The following is a 27,371-nucleotide window of genomic DNA, read 5'->3' on the forward strand; positions in this document are numbered from 1 at the left end:
GAGAATGACATGCTCTGTTCTGTTTGTTAGAAACGCTTCAGCCAATCACACAGTTGGTCTGCTATTCCGTACTCCCATACGCTCATATTTTGTTTAGTAGGCGGCAGTGCTGAACTGTATCGAACGCCTTACGGAAGTCAAAGAATCCGGCATCTACCCGGGTGCCGATATCTACTGCTTACTGGGTCTTGTGGACCAACAAAAAGCGCTGGGTTTCGCACGATCGTTGTTTCTGGAACCCGTGTTGATTCCTAGAGAGGAGATTTTCGGTATCCAGAAATATCATAATGCGCGAACATAAAACATGTTCCAAAATTCTACAACAGCCTGACGTCAGAGATATAAGCACATAGCTTTGTTCGTCTGTTCGACGATCCCTCCTGCAAACGAGAATGACCAGCGTTTATTTTTTCCAGTCATCATGAACACATCACTCTTCCAGAGACATATTGCTGCTAGACGATGGCCGAGTTCCTTCGCGTAATGTATGTAGAATCTTACTGGATGCCGTTAAGTCCAGCTGCTTTTCCTTTGTTGAGCGATTTCAGTTTCTTTTCTATCTCAAGGTCACTTATTTCCATATTAGTCATTCTGTGGTTCGTCCGACGGTTTAAAGAAGTTACTACTACGCGACCTTCCACTGTGAAACAGTTTCGGAAAAAGACGTTTAGTATTTCGGACTTATCTGTGCCCTTATAGTCACAAAGATCTTCGGAGACGACTTCGATGCGTTTACAGATTTAAAGTAAGACAAAAACTTCTTAGGATTTCCTTTCACGTATGTAGACAGAACATTACTTCCGAATTCGTTGATCGCAATTTTTTGCTTCTTTCAGGTTTTATTTGTGTCTGTACTTTGGCTACGTTTAAATTTACAGTGATGCTCTCTCTGCTTTCGTAGCAGCTTTCTAAAGCGACTGGTGAACCACGGCAGCTCTTTCTCATCCTTCACAACTTTGCTGGCACGTACCTGTCTAAGACGTGTTGTAGAGTGCTCTTTAACTTGTCCGTTGATGCTCATATTGTTAGTGCCGGAGATGAAATTTTCGTGTTGGCTCCTCTGGTGATCCGAAATCTATTTCTTCTCGCAGTTGCCAAGCAGAAAGATCTTCCTCCTCCTTTTTGTATTATTGTTAATAGCCGTATTCAGTGATGCTATAACGCTCATATCATCACCGATTCCCTGTTCTACGCAAATCTCACTAGATTCGGTGATCGCACTGGCTGTGGGTCGGAATGGCCGCTACCTATACTACGACGAGTACTATATATGATGAAAAGTATCCGGACATGTAATAGTGAACATTATTGTTATACGTGTCCACCCTTCGTCTTTACGGCGGCTTGAACTTTGCTGGGGACTCTTTCAATGAGGTGTTTGAATGTCAGTGGAGAAATGCCATCCCATTCACCCTCAGGAGCCGAGACGAGAGAAAGTATTGATGTTGGACAGTGGTGTCTAAAGTGAAATCGTCTTTCTAACTCATGCTAAAGGTATTCCATTGTGTTCAAGTTGAGACTCTCGGTAGGCCAGTCGCTTTCAGGAACGTTATTGTACGCAAACCATTGCCCCACAGGTGTTGCTTTATGCGTTGTCGTGCTGGTATGAACAGTCATCGTCTCCGAAATGTTTCTCTACTGTACGCAGTACACAATTTTGTAAAATGTGTTCATATACTTTCGCATTTAGCGATTTCTCAAGCGCGTTAAGTAGACTATTCCCACGAAAAACATCCCCAAACCTTTTCTGTACTTCATTATTGGCATTACACATGAGGACGTAACGTTTTCGAGTCACTCACCAAACCCAAACACTTCCATAGGATTGCCAAAGGGTATAGCGTGATTTATCACTCCAGATCACTCGTTTCCAGGTATCCACTGTCCGGCGGTAAGACTCCTTACACATCGCAAAGATCGCTTAGCATTGACTACAGAAATGTGTTGCTTGTGAAAGACGTTGGACCATGATATTTTTTATATCTTTAATGCAAATTTAAAGACCTTTTACCTAATACTTTGAAACAGGACGTACATATTACGGTTTTCGTTTATCACCTTTTTTGTAATTTTTCGTTTTGTTTTTATCTGTAACATCTGACATGGAATGACACTTTTTTAAAAACATCAATAATTTAGGGTTGAAATATAAATAAAATTTTGTCGTTTCAAGATGAATGTAAGAAGATGGTAGGATAGAGGAGATATTTGTTTGTGCCGTGAATACCTCGGAATGGCTTCTTCGACCTGCTAGTCACAACAAATTAGTTTATAGTTAATAGTATAGAAATAATATTGGTAATCCTATTCATCAACGGCAGGTATTCAGCCACGTGAAACATTGGGTGCTTTCGTAGCTGGATTTTCAGCACATTACACTACATTTTGTCTAGTATTCGCTATCCTTAACTATTATTTGACCGATATGTGCAATTTGTTAGAGCATTTTGGCATGTTATGCCTCATTCATAATTCTAGGTGTCTTATATACTGTTACATGTCATCTTCCTCCTCTTCCTGTTCCTCTTCAGTGTCACTGTAGTTGCTGTGACTGTGGGTGTGGCTGCCCACCCTCTGGAGATTGTTGTTACGTTGCTTGTGGTGCAGATAGGCATGTAGTGTCCGCAGTACTCTTCATGTGTTGTTTTTGAAGTAAAATAAAAAATCATTGAACCCATTGCCCTTACCCTCTAATGGCTGTGTGTAGTATGTGTTTCTGTTTCTGTATAGTCTAAGTGTAGGGTATGTCTATTGTTCGCATATTGTCCGCAGAAAAAGACAGTGTGTTCTGGGAAACGTTCATGTGCATGTTGGTGTCTGTTTCAGACTCACACGGTTTAAGTGCATGGGATAAGGTCCTTGTCCAGTTAAAAAAGGTACTATAAGGCGGTTGTGATCAATATGTTTCATTCTCAACAGCTCCCTTACATCAGGGAGGAAGTCTTAAGTCTACGTTCCTTATCACTTATACCCTACTCACCGTACCTTGTATCCAAACGCCAAATTTTACGGTGACTTTTCGTCTGTATCTGTATATTAGTTATTGTGTGTACCTTACCTTTTCTCCCCATCTTTAACCAGTACCTTGCACCTCTATACCTGGTCGTGATATCTATCGATGAAAGGACATAAGTGATAAGATTCGCCGATGACATTGCTATCCTCAGTGAAATGAAGAAGAATTACAGGATTTGCTGATTGTAAGGAATAGTCTAATGAGTACAAAATATAGATTAAGAGTAAACTGAAGAAAGACGAAAGTAATGGAAAGTAGCAGAAATGAGAACAGTGAGAAACTAAGCTTCACAACTAGTGATCACGAAGTAGATGGAGTTGAGGAATTCTGCTGCCTAGGCAACAAAATAAAACATGACGGACGGAGCAAGGAAGACATCAAAATTAAACTGGCACTAGCAGAAAGGACATTCCTGGCCAGGAGAAGTCTACTAGTATCAAACATAAACCTTAATTTGAGAAAGAAATTTCTAAGAATGTACGTCTGGAGCGCAACATTGTATGGTAAATAAAACATGGACTGTGGGCAACCAGGAAAAGAAGAAAATCGAAGCATTTGATATGTGGTGCTACAGAAGGATGTGGAAAATTAGGTGGACTGATAAGGCAAGGAATGAAGAAATTCTCCGCGGGAAAGAAGAAGGGACAGCATGGTAGGACATCAGTTAAGACATCATTGAATAGCTTACATGGTACTACAGGGAGCTGTATAGGGTAAAAATTATAGAAGAAGACAGAGGTTGGAATACATTCAGCAAATAACTGAGGACGTAGGTTGCAAGTGCTACTCGAGGTGAAGAGGTTGGAACAGGAGAGGAATTCGTGGCGGGTAGCATCAACACACTCAGCAGACTGACGATTAAAAAAAAATCTATCTGGGATATTCCGAGCACCACAAACAGTGCATCCATTGCGATGGTGCCAAGGGCTCCTGACAGCGTACGTAGGACGCTCCTCCGCCCTCATCTGACTGATGCTTTGTTGTTGACCAGGTTCAGTATGTGCGCCCACGTGCTAGCTGTGAAGCTGAGTATTGATTAGAAGGACGTACAGTGGTATGTCCGTACGGCTGGTGGTGGTAGTCTGTGATGTTTTGAATCTACCCTTATGAGTTTATGTAGTATTTTTTTTTATTTGTGTGATCTTAGCCTTAGGTGTTCGTGGAAATTCAATTTCTCATCTATTCGTACGCCAATATATCATGTTACATATGCTAGTTTGATGTTTGTGTCCCCTATTTTAACTGAAACATTCCTTTAGAGTGGCCCGTTCAGTAACGTGTATTTTTCGGCTATCTTGAGTTTGTTGTTGTGACACCATTGTATAATTGTTTGTAGTGTTCCATTGACTTTTTATTCTAGCTTGGCTTGTTGCTTGCAGCGACTACAACTAATAGATCATCTGCGGAGGCGACAGATCTGTCGGACTTTTCATCCCCATCTTGAAGTTATAGGAGCGGTTAAATTGTTATGTACCCCAAGATGGGGCCGCAGAACGACCCTTGCGGACAGCCTTTGGTAATCTTACTTTCCGGCTGGCCATCTGCCAGTCGGCTACTTGGACTTTGCAGTAGTCTAGGAAACTATTGTACAGTGACTGCGGCATCTGCAGATGTCTTAACCTTTGAAACACTGCAGGTCACTACAGGTTATCGAATGCCCCGGCGGAGTCAATCATTACCGCCATGGAGGATTTCTGTGTTGTGGTATTAACTAAGGTTAGGGCGTGGTTGATGACACCACCTAGGGATTTGCTGGTTTTGAAGCCAACTGGTGTTGGCTCATGTCCTTGAGAGCTCTGTGTGATTGCAAATGCTTACACGATAGCTTCTCCTCATTCTTTACTAGGGTGTTTATTAGTCTATAGGTCTATAATTCATTGGATCTGAATGATCCTGTCTGCTGATTTCTGAATAATGACTGCTTTGGAGGTTTTCCATACTGTATGTATCCTGCTCAGCCGTAAGGTATTATTCAGTAACCTTTTGAAGAACGGGGTGATCTATGGTGGTAGTTTTTTCAGTGTTTCCAAGTGGATACCATCTGGACCAGGTGCTTTCTTGTTTTTGAGTTCTGAGATTGCTAGCGCAACCTCTTATTGCGCAAAAGAATATGGTGACAGTGGCAGTGTTATATGATGAGTGTAGGTCTTCTCTTAGAGTTGTGTGATATTGCGTGTCTTTATCGATGACGTCGTCAGGGAGCAGTTTATACAGCAAAAACTCCGCTGTATTCCTTCATCCCCGCTTCATCGTGCCGACATCCTGTTTTAGCGTTCCCAGTAGTAGTGAGACTTTTCTCGTTTGTGTCAGTATTGTGTATGATTCCTCCCATATATTTCACTCTGTGTTGTTACAAATCGTTCCCAGCGCTATTTGCGCGTGTTGTATCGGATATACCACAGTACGCCGTTTTTTAACTCCCTGTGCACAGACATTGTACTATCTGGATTTCTGGCAGCACTCTGAACTAACGAATGATTCCTTCCGCTCATTTCGTGCTATTTTTTACAACCAGCCTCCGCAATGTTTGATGGTCCCTGTCCGTCTGCGTGGTCTTGGCTTACTTTTTACTTCAAAATAACACAACAGTACACTTGTGCAGCTTTAGAAGGATGAAATGTCCCCAATGGATTTGTCACTCAGGTGACATGCAATTACTAGTTCATAATCGAAGTCACTGTCCTGGCCGAGTCATTGTGCTGTTGCTGTTTCGCTACTGACAACCCGATACACCCTACCTCCTTTTATACTTTTACGTTAATAGCTGTCCAGATACTTTTGATCAATGGTGTATATGGTCTTTGCTTTCTTGTGGAAGACTGTGTCTATGATGTTATGTAATGTTATGTTAACCGGAGACCTAGAAACGACGGAGAGGCTCCGTCCCCGCCGCAGGCGCAGTGGTCCACAACCCCACGACGACTACCGCAGCCCACTTCACCCCTCCGCCAGCCCACACCGAACCCAGGGTTATTCTGCGGTTCGGCCCCCGGTGGAACCCCCCCCCCCCCCCCCCCCAGGGAACGTCTCAAACCAGACGAGTGTAACACCTATGTTTGCGTGGTAGGGTAATGGTGGTGTACGCGTACGTGGAGAACTTGTTTGCGCAGCATTCGCCGTAATAGTGTAGCTGAGGCGGAATAAGAGGAATCAGCCCGCATTCGCCGAGGCAGATGGAAAACCGCCTAGAAACCATCCACAGACTGTCCGGCTCATCGGACCTCGACACAAGTCCGCCAGGTAGATTCGTGCCGGAGACCGGCGCTCCTTCCCGCCGGGAAAGCAGTGCTAGACCGCACGGACAACCGGGTGGGCGTGTCTATGATACTCACTAACGGACTTTTCTCGAAACAGACAGGTAACGATGATCCTCACCTGACGGCCATTCTCTGTGAAGTAGCTGCACGTGTCGTACATGCCAAGCACCCAGGTCTCCCAATTGGTGAGCTCGGGCAGCTTGAAGTAGGGGTAGCACTGGCGGAAGCTGGTGCAGCGGCCGAGCACGCCCTTGCTGGTGAAGCACGGACCCACCGGCAGGATGCCCGGCCAGCCGAACTGCCGCCGTTCGCGTCGCGACCCCTGCTCCGGGCCCACGGGCACTGTCGGCAGGTAACACACAGTCCGTCAGCATCTCGTGAAACCACAGTCTCAGCGAGTGCAGCGCCGCCGGCGTGGTCCAGGAGTTGCGTCGAGTGGCATGGACTACGCCAGCGTGGAGAAGGCGCATATCAATTGGGAGATGAGAGTGAGAATAAAGGAAGTGGAACTTAGGTGGAAGGGAGGGGGACGGAGAGGAAAGATGAGGAGGAAGGGTACGAGGGACGAGGGAGGAAGAGAAGCAGAGGAGGAGGAGGAGGAGGAGGAGGAGGAGGAGGAGGTGGTGGTGGTGGAGGTGGAGGTGGAGGAAGTGCTGGTGATCGTGGCAGGGTCGGAATCTGGGGGGAGGGGGGAGGAGTCATAGTTAGTAACCCCTTACTTATAACATACCACATATGATTATTATTATGATAAGAATTTTCATTATGATTATTATTATGATAAGAATATAAAATATTTTAATATAGTTATAATTTGTTTACATAATTGACTACATCGGATAGCTTCCCAGAAATATCCATTCAGAGAATGAACATATCATAGCCGCGCCCATCGGCTACTCCTGGTCACTATTACGAACGAGAGCGCGGGCATTACGGTATCTTTGTCACTTGGGTTATTCTCCACGGCTGGAGATAAAAGGCGGTAATCCCCTAATCCGACAGTAGTGAGGTGTCCTGGCGCAACTTGGCAGTTTTCAAAGTCGGGTGCTTCCTAGTACCCTTTAGGAAACAATCTTCTGAGTGTCAGTAGGTGGCAGCACTTTACAGCAGTGCTGTAAGCGTTGATAGGGAATGGCCAACTGAAGTGCCTAAGAGGCCGAGCTGAAAGCAATGTCTCCGAATGATATACGTGAAAAGCCTTGAAGCTTTTAAAAAAAAGCGAACGTTAGTAACATTCTATACGTACGAGGGGACGCTGAAAAGTAATGCCTCCGAAGTTTTATGTTAAAACTTTTAAAGCTTTTCAAATGAAACAAAATTTATTAATTTTACATCTTTATTCTTCGTGCCTACATCTTTCTCCGTCATGTCTACATATTTAATTCTCAACATAGTCACAGTTGCGACGAACACATTTCTCCCAAGGCGAGACCAGTTTGTTGCGCAGGTTCGAATCCTGCCTCGGGCATGGATGTGTGTGATGTCCTTAGGTTAGTTAGGTTTAAGTAGTTCTAAGTTCTAGGGGACTGATGACCATAGCAGTTAAGTCCCATAGTGCTCAGAGCCATTTGAACCAACCAGTTTGTTGATACCATCACCATAAAATGTTTGACTCTTTCGACGAAGCCACAACCTCACCTCTGCTCGCCCCGCTTCATCACTATCAAAGTGAAGCTCACGAAGGTATTCGTTGAGAAACAGATGAAAATCAGATGGGGGCAGATCGACACTGTTTGGCGGGTGATCGATGACAGAGAACTCAAGGCGTCGGATAGTTGTAGATGACGCAGCGCTTTTGTGTGGTCTGGCATTGTCAAGGTGAAGGAGAGGATGCTCCATGTGTGGACGAACTCCTCGAATTCGGAACTCTATTGCAGTACGCTGTTTCTCAGGTACCGGCATAGTTACGTTACACATTGCCATGTTAAACGCTACAATGCGGAGCCCTCTAGCGACGACGGGTTGCAGCGTGCATCAGCGAAACGGGAAGTCTACCGAGTAATGCGCATGATACGTAATACCCCAACCGATATGTCTCAAGTTCGTGGTGTTGGAGAAACATTGACTAATTTTTTATTGATAAGCCATTGGGTGTAAGGACGAGGAAGTCTTGCAAACTTGGTCATGATGATAACATTTGTCTCTTTTTTTCGTGGTCGTGGTGTTGATATGAAGTGTAAATCTGTTGGCGATATGACTGTATATAATAGTATGTAATAATTTATCCGGGCACAAAATTTAACTTTGTTGCATTAAGCACCTCGATATTTTGTTACATTAAGCTGAGTGTACAGGTCACCCCACATAACTGCGGCATCTGCATGAGATAAGAAAGTAGTTCAAATGAAGGCTGTTTGGTTCCGAAAACTCTATCTCTTGAAAATATTGAAAATCACTTGAATGGTATATTCTAAAAAGTACAATGGTTACTCGCCGATTTTTAAACGGGAACTATCTATCTATTTGCACCAAAATAGCAGATCTGTGAAAAAATAGCGACGTGACGCATTTAAAGTTATTACAGTAAATTGCAGAGTAAAAGCATACATAACAGAAGTAGCTTTCAAGCTGCTTCAACTGCTCCTCGCTGTGAACCTGAGAGCGTTTGTGTGAACCATTTTTTTTTAGCGTATCGAAATTAACGTTGTTCTGAGAGAAGCTTTCTCAGAATCTGTACGTCCTAAACAACATCGTTATTCATACTTGTTGCTCGAATCTATAACTTCGGACACTACATAGCCTAATATAGTACATATATTTCTTCGTCTGCCGACCGGAGTGGCCGTGCGGTTCTAGGCGCTACCGTCTGAAGCCGAGCGACCGCTACGGTCGCAGGTTCGAATCGTGCCTTGGGCATGGATGTGTATGATGTCCTTAGGTTAGTTAGGTTTAATTAGTTCTAAGTTCTAGGCGACTGATGACCTCAGAAGTTAAGTCGCATAGTGCTCAGGGCCATTTGAACTTCTTCATCTTATATAACTTCTGGATGAGGCAGCAGAGTTTTGGTCGATTCTTTTTTATATTTCAGGCCATTTCTTCACAGTTTTATTGGAAAACTAACAAACCGTAATTTGTCTGACTTTTAATTAACATGGAAAATACGTATATATCCCCACTAGGAAGGTACTGCACAGTGAAAGAATGTCACTAGAGAAGTATGGTTATTAAGGGTTAAACATTTTAATTTTCAATGAGACAGTGAAACGGAATTTCGAAGTGTTGGAGATTTGCATCAAATTTCTGTCGCAACATTTACGCCTAAGCAATGTCGTACTACATGCTGATAATCATTACATAGCATTTTTTAAAAGGCTGAATTTTGACTTTTAGGTCCATAAGAAGATAAATCGCAAATCAACAGCAACTGCAGTAAATACAAATATTTCCCCAAAAAAGTAGGACTATGCGACCCACTGTATCCCGTTCGAACTAACACGTCTAGGTCGGTGAGAAAAGATGCAAAGGAAGCGTAAATTAGTTGCTGTGGATTGAAGTATTTCGTCTCGTGGACACTGTGTGTAAAGTATGCTACCCCCTAAGTGACAATGACAAACATATATACAACGTATCTACTACATACACCATGTGATCAAAAGTATCCGGACACCCCCAAAAACATACGTTTTTCATATTAGGTGCATTGTGCTACCACCAACTGCCAGCTAATCCATATCAGTAGTCATTACTCATCGTGAGAGAGCAGAATGGGGCGCTCCGCGGAACTCAGGTGATTGGGTGTCACTTGTGTCATACGTCTGTGCGCGAGATTTTCATACTCCTAAACATTCCTAGGTCCACTAATTCAGATGCGATAGTGAAGTGGAAACGTGAAGGGACACGTACAGCACAAAAGCGTACATGCCGATCTCGTCTGTTGACTGACAGAGACCGGCGACAGTTGAAGAAGATCGTAATGTGTAACAGGCAGACATCTATCCAGACCATCACACAGGGATTCCAAACTGCATCACGATCCACTGCAAGTACTATGACAGTTAGGGGGGAGTTGAGAAAACTTGGATTTCGTGGTCGAGCGGCTGATCATTAGCCACACATCACGCCGATAAATGCCAAACCATGCCTCGCTTGGTGTAAGGAATGTAAACATTGGACGACTGAACAGTGGAAGAAAGTTGTGTAGAGTGACGAATCACGTACACAGTGTGGCGATCCGATGGCAGGATGTGGGTGTGGCGAATGCCCGGTGAACATCATCTGTCAGCGTGTATAGTGCCAACAGTAAAATTCGGAGGCTGTGGTGTTATGGTGTGGTCGTGTTTTTCATGGAGGTTTGAATCCCTTGTTGTTTTGCGTGGCACTATCACACCACAGGCCTACATTGATATTTTAAACAACTTCTTGCTTCCCACTGTTGAATGGCAATTCGGGGACGGCGATTGCATCTTTTAACTCGATCGAGAACCTGTTCATAATGCACTGCATGTGAAGGAGTGGTTACACGACAATAACACCTCTGTAATGAACTGGCGTGCACATGTGAACCTGAATACTACAGAACATCTTTGGGATGTTTTGGAACGCCGACTTCGTGCCAGGCGTCACCGACCGACATCGATACCTCTCCTCAGTGCTGCCATTCCCCAGGAAACCTTCCAGCACCTGATTGAATGTGTGCCTGCTAGAGTGAATGCTGTCATTAAGGCTAAAGGTGGGCCAAAACCATACTAAATTGCAGCATTGCCGCTGGAGGGCGCCACGAACTTGTAAGTCATTTTCAGCCAGGTGTCCAGATAATTTTGATCCTACAGTGTATAACTTTTTTCCTCCTGATTCATTGGTATGAATGTTTGCCACATCATACTGCATGGTGGACTGGTAAATAAATAATAAATTGAGCGATTTTATTCATGGCTATTCACAAAGAGTACATTTTGACATATATTTCATTGTTATGCTGAAAAAAAAAATTGTAACTTAAACGGTTGAACCGACAGTGTGTAAGGATTTCATGAGCAAGGTTCATGACTTCTCGGGGGTTGTATTATTGACAAACATCAGAATCGTACAAATAACGGAGGAACTTTAGGAGTCCGTGCTGTAATTAAATTGTGGATATCGGAGGTTTTCCCCTCATTGTAGTAAAATATGTAGTGCTCTGCGGTCCGATAGGCAAAAGAGTACAATGGTACAAAGGCGAAAGTTTTTCGGAGCACACTGTGATATCGCGATAATGCGAATTGAGCTTGTGTTGGCGTAACGCGATCGGAAGTGGACCGGTGAACATCGTGACTGGACCGTGGAACAATAGACGTGATTGTCTCGGCCAGAAGGATCACGTTGTTGCTCTTACATAATACTGTTAGTCTTGTTTGGATACGCCGTCTTCCAGGAGAACCACTGCTCGATACATTGACCAGAAAGCTACACACTTTCCGGCCATGGAGTTACGCTTGCATTTATTACAAAATTCACCTTGAAAACTATGATCTGGAAGAATATTATTGATTAACTATTACATCCCTTCATTGCTGACATCTTACACGAATAGTATATATCAGCATTAGCATGCAGCTTAATGATCCATGTAAAAAAAATTCAATTAATATCGCCTTACAAATTTAGACTGAATGTAATAAAGATCTCATCTAATATAGGCATATTTGACAGTGCCGTTGTCTGTTTGAAAGGGAACCAGTGGCGATTAAGCTATCTAAGAAGTAAACGAAAGCCGGTAGGTGCCGCTAGCAATGACCATAGAAATGAAGTCAAAGAGTAGCTTCACAAAGAACTATACATCGTAATGAATCACATGTAATTTCATTGTGAACAAATTGACAAAGATACATTTACGCTACTTTTATAGAGGAGAAACTCATATATCGACAGTAAGTAAAATCCGTTCGGGCGGAGACCATAATGGTTCCTTGGACAAAATCATTCACCAATGACTCCCCACACCATATCCTTTCGTCCAGCAGATCGGAACATATCGCCGTCCTAACCTCCTGAATTAAGTCTTTCGTGATTTCCATAAATATTTTAGTTAAAAAGATTTCGGAAACCACAAACTTATCAAATTCAGCTCGCACTTATCGTCCAGACGTCTAGAAGGCAGTAGATGACCGAGATCAGGTTCGTGTTCCGTGATTTCGGGAAGCGTTCGGTAAAGTCCAGCTCCGTCACTAGTGAATGAATTTCTAACTTACGTAATATCGAAACGCTTTTGTTAAGAAATTAAAGTCTTCCTAGCGAATAGATCTGAACTCGTGAGAAAATTTCAGATGCGACCATACTTAAGGGAAAGTTATGGAGCCGTTATTGTTCACAATATAAGGGGCGATCAAAAAGGTTCCGTTCGAAGGTCGCACAGTTCAGAGTCGGATGCCAATCATGCAAAACCGCCGTGAGTCATGAGGCAATCATCCACCAACGCACCAGGTTGAAGGTACATGTTTGGTAAAACACCATGTCCTGCTGCGTGAAAAAGTCCATAACTGCCTGCTGCTCATCATCGTCCGATGGGATTCGTCGACACTTCATGGCCTTTTTTTAATGGACAGAATGCGTGAAAATCGCATAGTGAGAAATCAGGACATAGCACAGTGCTCGAGTGTCTCTCACTTGGCGTAACGTTTGCCTAACGACATTTGTCATATGGGGGCGTGTGTTATCGTGAAGCAGCACGGCACTTGGCATACTATTCCACAACGATGGGTTTCGACAGACATCATGACCCATACACATTCTTTATTCTCCGATGGATTTCTAGCGGTGTTTCTCCTTCGGCAACTGAGAAAAGAATAACAGCATATCAGTTCTGTTTGAACGTATTTGGTAATAAAGTCGCCATAGTTCACTTTTCCACATTTACCACATGCACGTCACAAAGACACGAATACTACAGTTAACCGTTGTCTACATGCCGGTGCTTACATACCCACACTGAAGTCGCACTACGTTGCATATACGTTGCAGTAATGGCCTCAAACAGAAACTTTTTATTGCCTCTTGTGTATAAAAAAAAAGCTGGTGGATAATGCCGTAAGCTCCTTGAGGGTGATAGAGTCCGATGCTGTGGAATGCAGGGAACCCATAACTTCGTAAAACATTAGCGAAACGTAGGCAAACTTACAAAGGACCTATGACTGGTGCTGGGACTCGCCTTTGACCCTCGGCATAAGGAAATACAACGTGTTGCCCACAGATAGACGCAATGACCTATTATCGCTCGATTGCACTATTGTCTATAAACCATTAGAAATAGCAACTACTTTAAAACATGTGGGAGTATGCCTTTGCAGCGATCTAAGAGAACGACAGGATAAAACTAGTTATAAGATGCCTGGCTGAGATTCATTGGAGGAAACCCAATGAAATGTAATGTAACCACTAGAGAGGTTTGATCGAGTATTTAGTTCTGTTTATCAGTCTGGGACCATTTGTTAGATGAGATTAATAGAGGAGATCGAGAGCATCCGAAGGAGAGCCGCACGTTTCGTCACCGATTCTTGTAGTACAGACAAGAACTTTATATAGACATACTCACTCAGTTTCAATAGCAGACGCTAGGAGAGAGGCGTTGTGAGTTACAGAGAGGTTTCGATTTAAAATTCTGAAAGCTCTTACTCCAAGAAGAAAGAAGAAACACATTAATTCCTCCCTCTCACAAAATGATGGCGGTTGGAAAATCACATTATACTGCATCTTTTTGAGACAAGTTTCCCTTTCGCACCACTCACGCCAGGAAAAAGGAGAAATGGTAGTGGTATTACATAACATTTCCTGGTCCCATCTGTGTGCTCTTGCTGTGGCTATTGTCAGCGCTAGAGTGGGTTTTTATGTGAAGTATGTCCAACCTGGAGGTGAGCGCTGGGTATTTTTCTAATCTTTCTAAGTGGGTATTGGAGGAGCCCTAAGAGGCTGACTCAAGGGTGAATGATTTCCCTAGTATCCAAGAGAGAAAGGAACGTTTCAAAAGCCACCACAAGAGAGAATAATGTGTAGTGGAGTGATTAGCGGGAGCGGGGAAGGAGGAATGGAATAGTTTACATGTGGCTACTGAATGTGACCGGCCGAAAGGCCTGAATGTACAATGATTTCGGTTCCATTTAAATTCGCGAAGCAATAAATCGTGCAATTTGTCCCGCACACCGCGCATAGCCAAGAGGACGAGGATTTAGGTCGCGGCCTAGAGTGTGACTTCGCGCGACGCTTCGGAAACTCCTGATTATGTACCAAAGGAACATTTCAGGCAACTTAATTACCCTCTTCCACACATTACAAGGTCCATAGCGAAGTATCGATGTAGACGCAGACCGTTCGTTCAACGAGATCACGGCCGACTACCCTGCCCATCCTTTCCCAATCCGCTGTGCTCGAGTGACCTCCCTGCTGGTGTGGCAGTGACCTGGAACCATCCTCCTTGCAATCAGATTCGACGGTCGTGGCTAGGTTACGAGCAGCAGAACTGCCCCTTGGGTGCGGCCCGACTGCTGAAGTGAAACTCGTTGCCCGAGCACTTTCTTCCGGCAGGCGGAACGGGGAACACGGTGCCGTACGGCTCACGCCTTCCGCAGTGTTGCGCCGGTTGCCTGGAGTCGGGTTGGGCCGGCCTGCCGGCTAGCGGCTCCGCTAGGCTGCCTATACTCGCTAACGGGGCCCTGCCTCACGCACTGCAGGCTGCGTTGTGCCGCCTGCTTGCCCGCGGGAGCCTCTTACGAAACGTCAAACACTCTCCATCCACCACGTGCCGGGCGGGCATTCAGACGAAAGGAGGTCAACGAGCACTGCCGAAATCTGCTGTCATTTGCCAAGGTTCACTGCCGGCAAACGTGCACTGACTCACAAGAAAAGGTTAAGAACCTCGAAGGAACAGTTCGATGTAGACGCAATTTCGTAAATGCACCTACTATCAACAGGTGTGTAAATACACTTTCTGATCAAAAGTAGCCGGACACCTACTAATGGTCTTCATGACGGCTTGAACTGTGCTGGGGACGCTTTTAGTGAGGTGTCTGAATCTTTGTGGTGGAGTGGCAGTCCATTCTTTCTCAAGATCCGAAACCAGAGAAGACAGAGATGTTGGACGCTGGCGTCTGGAGCGAAGTCGAAGATCTGACTAATCTAAAAGATGCTCCATTAAGTTCAGATCGGGACTCTGGGTACGCCAATCCATTTCAGGAATGTTACTGTCCACAGACAGTTGCCTCACGTGTATTGTTTAATGACAGCGTGTATTGTCACGTTGGTACAGTCATTTTCTCCGAACTGTTCCTCTACTGCACATAGTACGCAATACTGTAAAATGTGTTCATATCCTTACGCAGTTAGCCTTTTCTTAAACTCAATAAGGGGGCCACATGCTAACCACGAAAAACATTCCCATACCGTAACACTATCTCCTCAGTGCTTCATCGTTGGCATTACACACTGTGGTAGGTAACATTCTCCAGGAATCTACCAAACACAAACTCTTTCATTGGATTGCCACAGGACGTAGCGTGACTCGTCACTATAAATCCTTAGTTTCTAATCATCCACTGTCCAGTGACGTCACGCTTAACACCACATTAACTGCCGCTTCGCATTAACTACACAAATTTGTGGCTTATGACAAGCTGCTGCACCACTATATCCCAGTCTCTTTAATTCCCTATGCAGATGGAGTGCTCTGTTAGCACTATGGAACTCACGAGTGATTCCTTCAGACGATTTTATGCCATTTTTTACAACTAACCCCCCCCCCCCCCACCCACCCACACACACAATGCTCTACAGTCCCTGTCTCTCAGTGCAGGAGGTCTGCCTGTTCCTTGGTTTACTGTCGTGTTTCCTTTTTGTTTCCTCTTCACAGTCACATCACCAACCGCTGACGTGGGCAAGTCTAGAAGGGTTGGAATGTCCCAGAGGGGTTTGTTACTCAGGTATCATCCAACGGATAGTGTCCGTTCAAAGTCACTGAGCTCTCCTGACCAGTGCATTCTGTTGTTGCTGTTTCTCTACTAACAACACGATACTACCCGCCTCCTTTTATACTGGCGGGTCCGCTTCTCGTGACATCTAGTGGTCAATTTCACGTTACATATGGGTGTCTGGGTACCTTGTTAAGATCGTGAGGTTATCTTGTGCTGATTAGTCGCCCAGGGCTGCAGATCAACGGGTCCATCTTATCACTGACATGATCTTCGTTTCATAAATATAAACAAAAACTTCGAGTAATGTTTTTTTTATTGTTGTCTGCTTCTTTTATTCTTGCCGCTTGCGTCGTAATTCTCAACATGTCAGAAAAGCCCAGCGTCAGAATTACGACCTGTCTTATGAGTCAAATAAAATTTCAAACAACTTTAAGCTATGCTGATGGCTAATTATTATATAGGTGACTCATTACATTGAAATGACATTGGAAGCCCCTCACAAATTGCCGGTTCTGATCGAATGCAGATAATGTTATTATGTATTGATTGAACCAGGTTGAAAGAAAGCGGAAGGACTAAAAATATACAAAAACAAAAATCACAAAAAATGCCAAAATAAAAACAAAATAAAAATATTGTCGTGATGTATATTAAACGTTTTGGTTTGATCAGAGGATTACGAAACTGAAGTTAGGTTTTATCTAGGCAAGACATTACCAGAGTCATCGAGGATTTTTTGCCGATGTTTTATTCAAATAACAGTAATTGAAAGATTGTCTTTTAACTGTAAGTACTTACCAGAATCGAAGGTCACTGCCTAACAAAAAGAAGTAATGGACCCAGAAGAGGAGGGGGAGATGGAATGTAACTGTACAAGTAGAGAGGTTACGTGATCTTCTTTCAGTTATTAGAATATCGTGTTACATTCACAAAGAATTTGGTTGTATGTCCCCCCCCCCCCCCCCCCCCGACCTGGATGCTTGCATTGATTCTGTTGGAAAGGGTGTCATTAAGGTCATTAAGCGGTTATAAATTATCCTAGGGCAACCTGACTCACAACTGTTGTAACTGATCCTTTATATACTGCATACTGGCACTGGGATGAGGTTGATTTCCAAGCTGGTTCCCACACATGTTCTACTTGAGACAGATCTAGTGATGTTGCTGGCCACAGGAGCGCCTCAAAATTAGGCAGGCAGTTCAGAGAGACACGTGCAATGTGCGAGTGAGCATTGTTCTGTTGAAAAATGGTACCACGGTATTTTAGCATGAAAGGTAACACACACGGACGCAGGACGTACGTGACGTACCATTGTCCCCTAAAGTTCCCTGTTTCCCAACGAGCCCTGACCTGAAATACCCGACGGCTCTCCACATCATTACGACGGGAATAACTCCGCTGTGTCTCTCCAAAGCATTGGAAAACATGGGACCTTTCCTCTTGTTACCATCATACTCCCCAACGACGGTCATCTGGGGCAGTGCAGGACCTTGATTCATCGTTGAGCACATTGCGACGCCATTCATAAGCAGTCCATGCTTCCGGTTTACGACACCGTTCTAAATTCAGCCATTTGTGTTGTGGTGCTAACGTTAATTCCATAGCTTGGCTACTGCTCGTCTCCGACCGCTGGTGCGGGATGACACAGAAGGTTGCAGGGAGTCCATTACTTGTTTTCAGATGACAGGCGCAGCTCTGGTTACAATGTGCTTGGAGCACAGTAGAGCGTTCCAACCTTGTGGTGGTTAGACGTGGTCGACTGCAGTCTTCATGATGAGTATAGCTGTTCTGACACTTCCACTAGTCCAACATGCTATCACATCCAGACGCACCACAACTCTGAATATTGTACGATTCGATCACCTTGTCAAATGGAGGCCCACAATGAGACTCCATTCAAACTCTGTCAGATACTGATAACGTTCTCTCATACAATTATTCAGCATCGCGTTGTCCTTGCACAGTGATCACTCGACGTCTGACGCTGCTTACATACCATACCAGGTCTGGTAACAACATTAAACACGAAAAACACTAATGCATTCTGTTGGCCGCTCTACGTGTCACAGAGCGTTGCAACACTAATCAATTGATTGCATAACCGCCAATGGTGTGTACACGTGAGAAGTTACAGTGACATATGGCCATGACTTCCGGGTGCTACACTTTCTTTTGTCAGCCAGTGATATCGAAATATAACACTCATTGTATTTCGTGAACGATGCAAGATATCGAAACAATGTTTTCGGCGATTGATAGTACGCAGAGGAAAGAGCATTTCCACAAGTTTCGATTCGTAATTCGCACCATGGCGTTGTTGCAGAGCACAGTACTAGGGTGCTGACTTACCAGAGCTCGTTGGCAAATCATCCAGTCCATACTGTCACATTGAATTAATTGGATCCTGTAGATACACAATCAACATATTTCCAAAGCGGGTTGCTGTCGCTGCGCTTCCAGGACAGCAGTAGCAAAAGCGACTTCAATTAGTGCTGCGTGCTCTTTCTCTCGCATTGACGTTTTCTGCGTCACAAACTTTGCCCATGTTGAGCACTTGTAATATGAACTTGGAAAACGTTCTATCCACTGATATATGTATATTTTCTGTATGTCACCGGTTTTCTCACAGTCGTCTTCTGAAACCGCAAAGATACTTATGAATTTGTGAGGAGCATAGCCTTTTGTGGAAGCGAAACATGGAACGTAAGAGAATAAGTGCTTTCGAAACATGGGGCTATAGAGGAACGTTGAAGGCTAGATGGTTAGGTCGGATAACTAAAGAGGTGGTACTAGATCATGTTGGGGAGACACCAGCTTTACAAGACAAATAAAGGATAGGTTGATAAGGCACATCCCGATTCATCAAGAAATCTTTGATTTGGTAATGTAAGGAAAAGTGCAGGCTATAACCTTTAGAAAGCACGAACAGGTTCAAATGGATTTAAGGCAAAATGATTATTTCAGGGATGAAGATGGACAAGCATGTAGAGGTACATCAAATCGGTCTTCGGACTGAAGACTTCAACAGCAACAATAGGGAAACCTCAGTGGAAATTTCACTAGCTAGTGGTAAGTGTTAGGATGCAAGGCGTTGTTGCTTAAGAACTATTCTTCTGGCTGAACAGTGAGAATTCCTTTGAGAAGCGTTGATTGACAAAGCGCATGAATTTCTTTTGAATAACTGATTACTGCCACTTACATTCTTTGTTTTCTATCCTCCCTATGTTCTAAATATCTGTATAAATTAACAATTTTACAAATAAAAAGGTTGTTTCTTTTCGACGTGTATATCGTAGGTGTCGATACTAATATTGTTTGAAGTGATGTTAGTCTGTAGTCCTTTCTGTACTTAGAGCTCTGATGAATGTCGAAAAGGGGGAGACGATAAGGGTAAAATGGATCGTTGACGACCAGGTCGTTAGAGTCGAAGTACAAGCTCAGATGGGGGAAGGATAGGGAAGCAATTCGGAGGAGGTATCAAACTAGCATTTTGCATGAAACCTGGACGATAGGACAGTGAATTGCATTCCGGTCCTCCCGAATGTGTTTCCAGTTTTGTAATCCAGCACAATCTCGATCGGCGGAGCTCTGTTGTGTATATTTAAAGAGGTAGTATTGAGGAGACTATGGGTTTTATCTGCTGCCGCTATCGCCTATCTTGCGTGAATATCACGAAAACACCTTAACGAGGGATTTCTCATTTTTGCAAGGGATACAGATAGTACAGATAGATCTCTACACGAGTGGCGTAGGGCAGAAAATTACTAATTTTTGCCGGATTACCCTCGGTATAGTGGATTGCGCAGCACATATGATCGAGGGAACTTCAAAAAAGTAAGTTACACATGTCGTCCCACGCTAAGGCCGTTGCACGACAAGGGTGGTGGACCGTCACAAGACAGTATGTGTTCCGAGTTTACTGCAGAGACAGTTCAGCTGCGGTAGGGACAACAGGTGCATCACAGTGTGGTAGCGAAATCGAGCGGCAAGTGGAAACGCACTCCGAAATTGATGTACTTGGGACACTACGATTCGTGTGCTCTAAACGTCTATACTCCACACAGACATACAATACTGTGACGTAATTTGTCAGATATAAGGTATAATTTGTCTCTAATGCTGTGATGACTCAGTCGTCGAAACATTTTAAACGGTAAACTTAAATCCTCTTGAAGCGTGTTCGTCTGTCGAAAAGTCTACGTATCCTGTTTCGCGCGACAGCGGATAGAACGTGTGAAATAAGTTTGGATTCATATTCGGCTCTGTTCATGCACCCTCCATGTGGCGAATTGAAGCTTGTTAACGTATTAATTAAAAGAGAACGGACTCAGTAGGGTTGCCCTAGGGTCGACGGCCGCCCGAAAACGAGTCTAGAGCGACGGAGCCGCGCCGCAGCTACCGGTTTGCAGGGCGGGGTTAACGGCCGCCAGGATCAAGGGCACCAGAGGCGCAGAATTCCGCGCCGATCGGCTAATGTGTACAGGCGAAACGGGCGACGATCTGCGTCAAGTCAACACCCACATATCCAGCAGAGAGCTTTTAGCCAATTGGCAGCACTAATTAGAAATTAGGGGCACTAAATTAGAAATGCTCTTCGGATACGGCGAATACGAGTTTGAATACGTTACCGTAAATCATTACCCGGCACGAGGTAGAGTAGCATGGCTATCGACTGGATCAAGTTCACCCCACGGGGAGGGCGCCGGACCACTTCGCGGCGAGTGGGTCGGTGGAATGTGTCGGCGCGGCCGGCGCTGCAGCTGCGAGGGAGAGCGACGTACGTCATCGCCGCTCGGCGCGTCCTGTGCCAACAGCGCCACGATTGAGTCCGCTCGTAAAATCCCGCGGCGAGGCGAGGCGCGCTGTTTACCAGCGGCGGTCAGCGACCTCGCGCCGGCAAGGCCGCCAACCGTTCACTGGCCGCTGCTGCTCACCACGTGGTCTGCGGGAGCCCACGGCCGGGCGCTACGTAACGCGCGGGGCTACTGCCGTCCTAATACTGTAGCCACAAGCGTCCACAAAGGGTGGAGAGGGTAGGGGGGGGGGGGGGGGTGCCAGTCTGAGTACAGGCTTTGCACTCATTATACAGTTCGTACGCATTTGTAGTGAATATTGTTAGGGACTCTGCTGAACGTGTCCTCTACACCGCCGATGTGCCAGAGGCCCCTCCCCCTGTTTATCTCCTTCAGTATGTTTCTGACACCGCGTTCCTCGTCCTCTACTCTATCCTCCAGAAATCCCAACAATCCTTCCAGCTCCATTTCAATCAGTTCACCAACTAGTGCAACAGTGGCTCCTCAAAATCAACCCTGCCAAACCCAGGCAATAGTTGTAGGCCGATCTCACGACTTTTACCTTATTATTTACGACCGACCTATCCAGTTTCCTAACACACTAAAATACCTCGGCTAACACTTGATTGTCGACTAACATGGAAGCCTCATCTACTAACCGCTCAACAGGAAGCCCACAGTAGACTAAAGTTACTAAAACTACTAACAGGTCGAACATGAGGACTGCATCCTTTCACAATCCTCGATGCTTATAAATCCCTAATCTGACACGTCCTCTGCTATGCAAATGTGGCATGTACTTCCACTCCTCCCTCCTTTTATCATGGCCTACAGATCCTCGAACCCCTTGCACTGCGCCTAGACTTTCTAATTCTCCCCCCCCCCCCCCACCTGCATCCTCTACCAATTTAATAAATTCCCCTCCATCTTCAACACCTCCGAACGTTACCTGTAAACTCGACACTACCCCTTCTCCCCTCCAGCTTCAGTCCTGTTTACTGCTCCCGGTATTCGTCCACGCCTTCACCGCCACGTTCCCCCAACGCTACACTTCTAGACTGCCCACATCCTCCTCCAACGAAACTTTAATCCGCCCTGATATATATCCGTCCTACCAGATCTAAAATAACCCACCCCATCTTCCCCCATGTGTGGACTCCGTTTCTCTCCACCCACATCCTAAGACTTGGTCCGGAAGAACACCCCTCTTCACTCTCCCAAATTTATCCTCCAAACATGCGACCACAGCTGCTATGTTTGCACGATGTCCCTCTTCCTGACAGTCTATGCTCACTCATCACTTCACTCATCTATGTCTCTGTCTCAATCAATCAAGACATTGGCTTTTTATGTTTTTGGCTCATGCAACTGTGAAACATTCATCTACCATTTCATCTGTGTCAAAAATGTCCAAATGTGTGTGAATTCCTAAAGGACTAAACTGCTGAGGTTGGGTTGTTTCGGGGTAGAAGACCAAACAGCGAGGTCATAGGTCTCATCATCGGATTAGGGAAGGAAGTCGGCCGTGCCCTTTTCAAAGGAACCATCCCGTCATTTGCCTGAGGAGATTGAGAACTCATGGAAAACCTAAATCAGGATGGCCGGACGCGGGACTGAACCGTCGTCCTCCCGAATGCAAGTCCAGTGTGCTAATCACTGCGCCATCTCGCTTGGTAAACTGCCGAGGCCATCGGTCCCTAGACTTACGCACTACTTTAAACTAACTTAAACTAACGTACCCTAAGGACAACAGACACAACCATCGCCGAGGGAGGACTCGAACCTTCAGTGAGAGAGGCCGCGCAGTTCGTGACATGGCGCCGCTAACCGCGCGCCCACTGCGCGCAGCCATCTGTGTCAATCTTTTAATTAATCAACTAATACGCATTTAATATTTCAAATTGTCGTTGTTGTGGTCTTCAGTCCAGAGACTGGTTTGATGCAGCTTCCCATGATACTCTATCCTGTGCAAGCTTCTTCATCTCCAAGTAACTACTACAACCTACATCTTTCTGAATCTGCTTAGTGTATTAATCTCTTGGTTTATGATTTTTATCTTCCACACTGCCCTCCAATACTAAATTGGCGCTCCCTCGATGCCTCATAACATGCTCTACCAACCGATCCTTCTTCTAGTCAATTTGTGACCCCAATTCTGTTCAGTACCCACTCATTAGTTACGCGATCTGCCCATCTAATCTTCAACATTATTCTGTAGCAGTACATTTCGAAAGCTTGTATTCTCTTCTTGTCTAGACTATGTTTGTCATTGTTTCACTTCCATACATGTTTACACTCCATCCAAATACTTTCAGAAAAAGACTTCCTGACACTTAAATTTATACTCCGTGTTAACAGATTTCTCTTCTTCGGAAACGCTTTCCGTGCCATTGCCAGTCTACATTTAAATTCCTCTCTACTTCAACCATCACTCATTCTGCTTCCCAAATAGCAAAACTCTTTTACTAATTTAAGTGTCTCATTTCCTAATCTCATTCCCTCAGCATCACCTGATTCAATTTAACTACATTCCATTATACTCATTTTGCTTTTGTTGATGTTTATCTTATATACTCTTTTCAAGACACTGTCCATGCCGTTCAACTGCTCTTCCAGGTCCTTTGCTGCCTCTGACAGAATTACAATGTCATTTCTTCTCCAGGGATTTTAATTCCTACTCCAAATTTTTCTTTTGTTTCCTTTACTGTTTGCTCAGTATACAGACTGAATTACATCGGGGGTAAGCTACAACCCTGTCTCACTCCTTTTTCAACCACGCTTCCCTTTCATCCCTCTCGACTCATATAACTGCCATCTGGTTTCTTTACAAATTGTAAATAGCCTTTCGCTCCCTGTATTTTACCCTTGCCACCTTTAGAATTTGAAATAGAGTATTCCAGTCAACATTGTCAAAAGCTTTCTCTAAATCTACAAATGCTAGAAACGTAGGTTTGCCTTTCCTTATTCTATCTTCTAAGATAACTCGTATGGTCAGTATTGCATCACGTATTTCTTTCCTCCGTTCTTGTCAATCGTTTCCTAATTCTCTCTCTGAAAGTCTCTATAACCTCTGGTTCTTTCAGTTTGTCCAAGTCCAATCTCCTTAAATTCCCTCCTTTATTAAGTTTCTTCAGTTTTAATCTACAGGTCATAACCAACAGATGATGGTCAGAGTCCACATCATCCCCTGAAAATGACTTACAGTTTAAAACCTGATCTCTAAATCTCTGCCTTACCATTACATAATCTGTCTGAAACCTCCCAGTGTCTCCAGGCCTCTTCCACGTATACAACCTTCTTCCATGATTCTTGAACCAAGTGTTAGCTATGATGCAACTGAATTTATGTCTTTTTATTAAGTCAAACAACCATTTGGTCAACCGCCGTGTCAAATTTTACAATATCTTTTTCATCTTTTCACTCTCATATGGCTGAAGAGCGGCATCTTGCGTCTGCTGACACCCTGCTCCCCGCCCATACGGGACGACGGGAACCAAATGACATTAAAATAATAATAATAAAAAAAAAACACTGAACAGCCGCGAGTGACCGCAAATACTAGGAGTTTTAGCAGTTAATACAACTTTGGGCTTCTTATTGTTGACACTTTGTTCATGGGAAATTGTGCCGATTCCTAGAAGGGGCGGCGGTTTCGGCGCTGTTTTAAGGTCAGTGTGTGCAACCACTTGAGAATGCGTATTTATATCAATTACACATTTCGGATTATTGATATATAACATCGTCAGTGATCTGGAATGTGAACATATTTACAATTTTGGTTTGCTTTCTAGATCTACAGTGCTGGAAAAAATAGTACACCTGGAAAGACGACGTCGATTCTGATCTGATGACGGAATATGCCACCTGTGGGATAGTAGATGTACAGATAATGGTTTCAATGCCTTTCGCTAACAGATAGCTTAGTGGCATAGCTACCAGAGCGCCATTTCTGTCTGCCCTTTTACAGGGAATGCTCACAGTCAGAGGACTCAGTGCGACGCAAACGTGTAAAGCAAGCAGGAAATAATGCCACCAGATGCACTCGTGCTTCCTAAAACCGGCTGTGCCAGTTTGAAAGGGATCAAAATGTGGCCCTCCGTGTGGCGGGATGGTCCTTTCGGAGAACTGCCACACGAGTTGGACGTCCTGTGTCATTTATGCAACGATGCTGGTATGAGTAGTCACGTGAACATTCTCACACCCATAGAGGAAGTTCAGCACAGACGCCCTACAGGATTGGGCAGATCGTACAGCTGCCACAGCACAGGTAAGAGGGCTTCTGAGGGGAGGTGTATCAACACGAACTGTTGCGAACAGGTTATTAGCAATGGGAATACGTACACCTATAGCCCGTCTTCCACTCATGCCGCAGCATCGGCTTGCACAGCTCGACTGGTGTCGTCAGAGGGTCACTTAGAAGATGGGATGGCGCGGCGTAGTCTTCAGCAATGAAATCAGATTCTGCTCGCATGCAAGTGATGGTCCTTTGTACGACGTAGACCTGGCAAACACTGTCTCGTAGGGTGCATGCGTCAAAGACATACTGGCGCCAACCCAGGCATTATGGTCTGGAGTGTGATAAGCTACAGCATTCGTTCTTCTTTGGTGTTTTTGGATTGCATGCTAACCAGTGCCCAATAAGTACAGAGTGCTGTTAGACCCATTCTTTTGCCGTTGTTGGAGCAGGAAGGTAATGTGTTGTTCCAACAGGATAATACTCGCCCACACACAGCTCGTGGAACGCAAATGTGCTCTGCAAGATGTGTAGCGACTTCTCTGGCCAGCACAATCCTTGGACGTGTCTCCAATGGACCACGTCTGGGATACGATGGAACGAGAAGTGATTCGTGGGATTCGTCAACCATCAATTCTTACAGAACTACGTGAACAGGTCGAGCAGGAGTGGCATAAAGTATCCCAGGACAATATTCGCCATCTGTATGATTGACTGAATGCGAGAGTCAGCGCCTGACTTGTCGCCTGTGGAGGCTACACCACGTACTAATATGGGGGTTTCAGCACGAGTCGTCCACCTCTGGTAGCTGAGTGGTCAGCGCGACAGAATGTCAATCCTAAGGGCCCGCTTCGATTCCCGGCTGAATCGGAGATTTTCTCCGCTCAGGAACTGGGCGTTGTGTTGTCCTAATCATCATCATTTCATCCCCATCGACGAGCAAGTCGCCGAAGTGGCGTCAAATCAAAAGACTTGCACCCGGCGAACGGTCTACCCGACGGAAGGCCCTAGTCACACGACTGCATGCAGATGAGTCGATACTTGGTTCCTCAGAACCGCTAGTGCTATTGATCAGTGATTGTAATCATTTGCCGGCCGGAGTGGGCGAGCGGTTCTAGGCACTACAGTCTGGAACCGCGCACCACTACGGTCGCAGGCTCGAATCTTGCCTCGGGCATGGATGTGTGTGATGTCCTTAGGTTAGTTAGGTTTAAGTAGTTCTAAGTTTTAGGGGACTGATGACCTCAGAAGTTAAGTCCCATAGTGCTCAGAGCCATTTGAACCATTTTTTTGTATTCATTTCCTGTACTCCATATGCACTGTTGAGCAATAAATCTTGAATTAATTGGAAACCTCTAAAAGGATGTACTAATTTTTTCCGGCAATATAAAAACAATTCGTTACTAAATGTGCTTAGTTGTGTTTTTTATTTCATTTCCGATTTTTGAAGTGCCGTCTCCTTACACTTTTTTAGGCTTCCCTTTATTGGGCAGCGTTATTTACTACGTAATCCCACGTCCATCTGCAGCAGTAAAAATTTTCTGATTCATGTGCACATGTTCTCTTTTACTGTGTTCTTCCAGATGCGTGTTAAGTCATTTTTGTTACTTCAGTGTGAATTTATTTAATATTTAATTGAAATGAAGGAATAGTATGGGTCCTGAAGACCATGATGGAGTGTAGGTGGTGGGTAGGAGGAGGAGCAGGGATAGACGAAATATGAGTAAAGGTAACGATTGTAAAGTAGGGGAAGGGTGAGTGAGTTGGTAGTGAGAGGAAGTAGATAGAGGTGAAGTGCTGGGGAGAGCGGGGGATCTAGAGAGTGGGGGATCAGAAGAGCTAGGGAGAGAGTGAGACTGAGAGAAGAGAGGGGAGAGAGAGAGAGAGAGAGAGAGAGAGAGAGAGAGAGAGAGAGAGAGACGAAGTAAACTTTTTTTGTGAGACGTGTTGAAAGAGTTTGTTTAGTGTATCGTCATTAAATAGCTGTTAACTCTGTGTTAATGCTCTTTGTGTGTGACAGACTTTTTCAAAAGTGAGAAGATGTCTTTTTTACTGTGTGGTGAGATGTCCTTTTTACTGATGGTACTATGATGTGTTATATTTCATATTAGTTAATGTGTAGTGCTGCAAACGAACTTGAAATTATGCAACAAACGTCAGTGGCCAACGAAGGAATAACTAATAAATGTGCA

General features: G+C 44.6%; 1 protein-coding gene across 1 annotated transcript in view; it reads right to left on the reverse strand.

Moving 5' to 3' along the window:
• Nucleotides 1–27,371, reverse strand: part of LOC126267690 (proclotting enzyme-like) — a 140,653-nt gene that overhangs the window by 48,907 nt on the left and 64,375 nt on the right. Inside the window, exon 2 of the mRNA XM_049972993.1 lies at nucleotides 6,392–6,615. Coding sequence (XP_049828950.1) covers nucleotides 6,392–6,615 — 224 coding nt within the window. The remainder of the gene's footprint in view (nucleotides 1–6,391; nucleotides 6,616–27,371) is intronic.

The sequence above is a fragment of the Schistocerca gregaria genome, chromosome 4 (genome assembly GCF_023897955.1).
Source record: "Schistocerca gregaria isolate iqSchGreg1 chromosome 4, iqSchGreg1.2, whole genome shotgun sequence".
NCBI lineage: Eukaryota > Metazoa > Arthropoda > Insecta > Orthoptera > Acrididae > Schistocerca > Schistocerca gregaria.